The 6,575-nt window shown below is 38.1% G+C and overlaps 1 protein-coding gene across 2 annotated transcripts; it reads left to right on the top strand.

Moving 5' to 3' along the window:
- Positions 1-558: 558 nt before the first annotated feature.
- LOC105039909 (phosphoribosylformylglycinamidine cyclo-ligase, chloroplastic/mitochondrial) lies at positions 559-6,498 on the top strand. 2 transcript variants are annotated; one of them, XM_073250580.1, is made up of 9 exons: positions 559-874; positions 1,444-1,929; positions 4,544-4,638; positions 4,723-4,824; positions 4,980-5,039; positions 5,157-5,329; positions 5,485-5,596; positions 5,691-5,849; positions 5,992-6,498. In XM_073250580.1, exons 2-9 carry the CDS (start codon positions 1,590-1,592, stop codon positions 6,160-6,162), a joined length of 1,212 nt encoding a protein of 403 aa, XP_073106681.1. In that variant the 5' UTR covers positions 559-874; positions 1,444-1,589; the 3' UTR covers positions 6,163-6,498. The 2 variants fall into 2 exon arrangements, with proteins under 2 accessions (XP_073106681.1, XP_073106682.1); XM_073250581.1 differs by lacking the exon at positions 559-874 and adding an exon at positions 977-1,115.
- The last annotated feature ends 77 nt before the right edge of the window (positions 6,499-6,575 follow it).

Below are 6,575 nucleotides of genomic sequence, written 5' to 3'. Positions count from 1 at the left end.
CCTCCACAACATTAGATATTGAATCATATTTTGCACAAATCTTAAAATACTTGGAATCCTCTTTTATATCTGACGGTACATATCCTATAGCGGTTGTCATGCAATCTAATGACGTACGTCATGGAAAAAAGAAGAAAAAATGTGAATCATTTTTTGGCATAAAATATACAATCCGGGTATGAAAGATTATTTGAGGTAAAATCCATAAAAAACACAGTAACTGCACTAAGTGTTAGATAATTAACACCTCTGGACAAGAAGGTTTAACCTCTGCTCCCCAACCATGTTAAGCTCATATGTGATCTTGTAGTCCATGAAAGAAGCTGCTACTCTCCCAAATTATTGGGATCTTTGTTGCAGGTGGACCGGGGCAAGGATAGCTAGTTCCGAATTACAGTAACAATGTCATGTTTCTCCCATCCCAGTGTCCTGCTTGATGCATGAGACTGATAACATTGACGGGTCCCACTTTAAAGTAAAACGACTAAGTGTAGGCCCAAAATATATCTCAGGCCTTCCTAAGTTAGATAACCTTTCTGTTTGATCGTCCCCAATTTCTAGTACGCCACTATTCGGAATTCGAAATCCTTCTTTCCTCATTCCTCCTCAAAAACTAAAAAAGTCGGGATATCGCTTTCGCCCTTGTCCCCCCTCCACTATTCTGACTATCGGCGTAATTCGGCGAGTCGTACGGTCCGGTTGTCTCGCTTCTTTTCGTCCACTTTTGCCTTCGCGGCTCCTTCGTCGGTTCCCCTTTACTGAAATCGTAACCCTAACCCTAACCTTGTTACCAAGGCTAAGCGAATCGTCTCGTAGGAGCCAAATTGGAGGTGAGACCAGTGATTGTGGAAGCGCTTGCATCGTTTCAGACGCCGTGAGCCCTCTCTCTCTCTCTCTCGATTTAGGGTTTAAGTGTCGTTGTTGCAACCGAGTTTTTATGGATCAGTTCGATTTGGTCTTGTCGCTTCTGAATATCTCGTTTGGGGCTTGGAGATTAGGGCTTTGCGGAAATTTGAGTGGAATGTGGTTGATTCGCTGCAATTAAGCTAGTTTTGTTCCTTTTGGCTGCTCAAAATGCTCTTTGTTATTGCCTTTATGGAGGTTTCTATCTAATGGTATGGAATGATCTGGGAATTTATTGAGGCGTTTCAATGTAAAGTTAAATCGGTTTCTATTTAAGGTTTTTTTTTTTTTTTAGTGCAGTGCCATTATACGTCTCACTGGATTTTAACTATTGGTCAGATGGCATTTTATTTTTCGTTAAAAAGTTTCTTTTTTTTCTTTGATAACCATTACTTTACCCCCGGAAATTAGTCGCTTTGAAGAATCTGGATCCGTATCTAATTTATACATGATCAGCTAGCCGTGTTTAGTTCATCTGTGTTTGAGAGGTGCTGATGGTATGGCAAATTGATCTTTTATTTTTCAATTTTTGTGATGCAGCTGGTTTATTGTTAGCAAGGCTAAGCGAATCGGACCAAGCGCGTCCGGAGATCGCGTGCGGAGATCTACTAAAATATAACAATCGACCAAGCGCACCGATCCCTCCATACCTTTTTTTTTTTCCTGCCTCGAACCCCTAAATCTCCATGAGCACGAGCTTCGGAGCATCGGCGAAGAAGCTTTTCCGCGGCACGGCGGCGGGGGCGGGAAGGCCCGTCGATCGATGGTTGTCTGCCGAAGGCGTGATTCCCGTCAACCGGATTGGGCTCCCCCGGGGGTCGCTGCGGATGGTGGTGCCGGCGAAGGACTGGAAGGAGGGGAGACGACTCGGAAGCTTGACAACCTCGTGTTCTAAGGGCGGCGAGGGAGGTCGAGGTCTCACTTATAAGGACGCCGGAGTGGATATCGATGCCGGGACGGAGCTGGTTCGAAGGATTGCCAAGATGGCCCCCGGGATCGGAGGGTTTGGTGGCCTCTTCCCTTTGGGTATCTCTCTTTCCTTAGTTACTGAGTAGAATTTAGTTCCATAATATGTAATTTTATCTTCTTCAGAGTTTTTTTTTTTGATGTTTTCTTATAAAGTTATTATTATTATTATTATTATTTTTTTAGGGGGGGGGGGCGGGGGGGGGAGCATAAAGGTTGGTTTTTGAAGCATTCGGTACATATATATATATATATATATATATATATATAAGAATCAAAAATATATTTTTTTTAATTCTTATTTTGGATTGTCTTCCGGTTGTGGTTTACGTTACTTTACAATTTGATGGCCTTTACGTTCAGATTGTTGGTTATTTATTATGTTGGAGGGTAAATTGCCATTACATGCTGAAAAGGAAATATAGATGGAGAGGAGGCCTATTTCATTATAGTGGAATTATGGTCATTGGTGGGTTGGAGACTGATAAATTTGAATTCTTGGATTTAGACTAATGTACTATGTTCTATAATATGAAATGCTAAATTTAAATTCTTGGATTTAGACTAATATACTATTTTATAATATTAAGTGTGATGGATGTTGCTATTAAAAATGATTTCTAATTATTAGGAAATGCCTATTTTAAGTAGGTAACATATTTTTTAGTTTTTTTCCCCTCCCTGGTACAATGATAAACATGTTGCTGCAATTTGTGATTCTAGGGTGTTTAAGCAATTTTTTTGAATATCGTCCATCAAATAAGAAGTTTGATCCTTAATATCTGGCAGGCAAGAAACTATGAAATTGTGTGTGTAGGAGCTAGGGAGCTCATTGTTAGTTCTTCATTCTGTTGTCGCAGCTTCTACTGCTTTGCTGTGTTGTAGACTTTACCATAGGTATAAAGGGCTTGATACCTACACAAAATGCCCTAGATGCACTTTGCCGTATTATGATGATGTCCATCTGTATGTTCTCCTCTTTTATAACTAATTTCATATGATGAACACAACTCTCCTATATATAATGCATAAATTTGGCAGCTACGAATGAAAGCTATTACTCTGCTTTCCAGTATTCATTCCTTAACCATGTTATTGAAGTGGAAGCCAATCTCCTCTTGAACCCTTTCTTTACGCATTAAAAATAAGTTTCTAAGGAAAAAAGCTGGCAAAATTGTCATTTTGGCAAGACTCTGCAAGTCATTTTGATCATTGATAAGATTCTGTTGCAATGCAAGGTGATTGGTTCATGGTGATTGTTTTGATTAATAGAGCCTTTGGCTCATTGCATCTTAAATTAGCAACAAGGTGATTGGTTCAAATAAAACATTTGCTAGAATATTTTAATGAGCAACTTATTTGATTGATTGTTGGAATGCAAAATTTATTGCCAGAAAAAACTGTAAGCACACATTTAGGAAACATACAAATGCAAGTGTGCATGTATGTTCCAGGCTTGCAAGAAAATTTCTCGCCCAAATATTTTTCTTATAAATTATGCAAATGAATATTTTAAAATAATATTTGACACACCCAAACAAATAGGTGGGAGAGTCTCTTTGATGACAGAAATCTTTTTCTTCTTTTATATAAAAACAAAAAAAAAGAGAAGAAAATCACAGCTCTCTTCCCTGTTTTCCATTGTTGTCACATTAGTCCGTGCTGAGTAAATAAGGAACACTTTTAGTTCCAAGGAACATGGTCAGCAAAAAATCACTTTTCATCTTGTTTTTATTCCACTACTTTTTAATATTCATACATAAAACATTTTATTAAGCTGGTCTTAACTTCCTCATGAACCTTTTGTGGAGGGCAATCAGATCCCAAGACAAGAAAAAGCACTTTGATTGTCTTTCTAAAATGAACATAAAAGGAAATAGTGGTAGCTAGTTTTCTAATCGACAGATCAATGTATATTGAGCAATGCTGAAACAGTTTTCATACCTTCTTTATTGATTGTAAATATCTACAAGGATATGTTGTGTATTAATGTCACTCAAAACCGGCAGACTGAAGTAACACCTCTCTGTCGAATGAGGTAACCGGAGAGAAATGCAATGACTATGAAATCGCGCCATTTCATGTAACTAGTTTATAGTTATATGGATGAAATCAAAATAAAACCAATTAGATGAGTGTTACCGCAATCTAACTGAGGTAACTTTTCTTATAAACTGAATTTCTCCATCCTCAGTATCCACTTCCCATAATTTAGGATCTCTATGCTTCACGTATCTTAAGCATCACCCTTGTATTGTCTCACTGATACCAGTAGGCACATATAATATCACTTTGTATTTTGATGCAAATATATATGAATGGCTGTATGGTGATGCCTATTACTGTTCCAGTAGTATAATGAGCATAAAACATTGGAAGAATTTTGGACCAAAACTTAAGTAATATATATTTTACATGTTTAGTATTGTGCTTCAACATTTCATAATTTATGTTGATATTACAGCAAAATCTTTTATTCATTAATATGCAAAGTTTTTTATTCTTTTTTCAAGTACCAGACATGTATAACATATACATCGAAGTCTAATATGTGGTTCATAAAGAGTTATTCTTCAGCATATTAGTTGTTTATCCTGATGATAAAATGTGGTTTAGTGGATGTTTCCTAATACATTACCAATTTCTGATTTTACCTCTATGTTCTCTTGGACAGGAGATTCATACCTTGTCGCTGGTACGGATGGTGTGGGCACCAAACTGAAACTTGCATTTGAAACTGGTATCCATGATACCATTGGGATTGATTTGGTATGATCCATGCCTTGCTTTACATAGTTAAATTTAGTTTTTTGTTTTTGGAGGTAACTAAAAATTAATTGTGCTTTCTGATAGGTGGCCATGAGTGTGAATGACATTGTAACCTCTGGAGCAAAACCATTATTCTTCCTCGATTACTTTGCAACAAGTAATTTAGATGTGGATCTTGCGGAGAAGGTATTCAGGAACACTGTCTGCTTTGCCCTATAAATAACACTTGAATGCTGAAAATTAAAATTTCCCCTAATCTAGATTTGTTTTGAACTCTAGACATATACACGAACAGGACCGTAAGGAACCGGCAAACTCATTTTCTTGTTTTTATCATGTAGGTGATAAAGGGGATTGTTGATGGATGCCAGCAGTCTGATTGTGTTCTGTTAGGTGGGGAGGTAAGCTGTTGGCATTTAATAAAATGTTGGCGTTTCAGTTGAAACTTCTGAGAACTTGAACTGCATGTGTCTCTCTTAAATTACCTCTTGTAATGGATAATGTGATTTTTCTGGCAGACAGCTGAAATGCCTGATTTCTATGCAAGAGGAGAATATGATCTTAGTGGTTTTGCTGTTGGCATTGTTAAAAAGGATTCAGTAATTGATGGGAAGAATATCAAGGCTGGAGATGTTCTCATAGGTCTTCCATCAAGTGGTGTTCATTCGAATGGGTTTTCTCTTGTGAGAAGGTTGGTAACCATCTGTTGCTTGCAGCCAGCTTTTCATCATCTTGCTAGAATGAAATATATATGATTAAGTTTATTCAAAACTTTTTAGTTTTTGAAGTAAATTATGTCTACATTAATGGGTTATGTCTTTGATTTTGATGTACTTGTGTTTACAGGGTTCTAGCACAAAGTGGTCTATCTTTGAACGATCAGCTTCCTGGAAATAATGGCGAACCTATTACTTTAGGTGAAGCTTTAATGGCACCTACTGTTATCTATGTCAAACAGGTTAGCTTTTAGATAAAATCGTTTGTATTTGGTATCAAAATTAAGTGAACCAGCATATCAAGGTGTCTTAGCCTTATGGGTGAAAAATATGTAGGTGATCGATATTATCAGCAAGGGAGGTGTGAAAGGAATTGCCCACATAACTGGTGGTGGTTTTACGGACAACATTCCAAGAGTGTTTCCTTCGGGCCTTGGAGCTAAAATCTTAGCAAATTCCTGGGAAGTCCCTGCTGTATTCAGATGGATACAAGAAGTAAGAAGCCAGCTCACTTTGCAACCTTTGCGGACATAGATCCATCATTCCCTTAAGAAACAAAATGAAATACGGTGGTAATTTTTAGGACGTACTAGTTCAACCCAATCATTACTCTTTTTTTTTTTTTTTTTCCCTGCAGGCTGGAGGAATTGAGGATTCTGAGATGAGGCGGACCTTTAACATGGGTATTGGGATGGTTCTTGTTGTTAGCCCGGAGGCAGCTGATAGAATACTTTCAGAATGTCAGGGATCTAGTCCAGCTTTTCGCATTGGGGAGGTTATTACTGGTGAAGGTGTCGAGTTTGCCTGAAATCTGCGTAAATTGTTTTCATGTGTGGGTGGTGAAGGAGGCAAAGGAGGCCAATTTTGTTGTACTGGTGGTTTCAGAACTTATTTATGGTCACCGTTACTGAGGCGAACCAGTGAGTGCTGGCCCTAAACCTTAGTTTCCAATAAAATCTTTTTTTTTTTTTTTTTTTGGGGGTGGTTTTTCTTATTGGAGTATATGGTTTAACCGCTACGTTTGTAGCAAGGAGCTGTATTGTTGCTGTGGCGGTGTGTTTCTTCTTGACAGGACCACGCGATCGATCTCGCATGTCGTTTCACTCCAACAACCTCGAAAAGAAAAGCACAGATCTATTCTCTACATTCTATCTTGTTCTCTCTCTCTTTTTCGTTGCGGGAGGACCATTCTTGGGTACTGGCTTCGCGTCCATTTCTTTG

This window comes from Elaeis guineensis, chromosome 1 (assembly GCF_000442705.2).
Source record: "Elaeis guineensis isolate ETL-2024a chromosome 1, EG11, whole genome shotgun sequence".
NCBI lineage: Eukaryota > Viridiplantae > Streptophyta > Magnoliopsida > Arecales > Arecaceae > Elaeis > Elaeis guineensis.
This window is presented reverse-complemented; position numbering and strand designations above follow the sequence as displayed.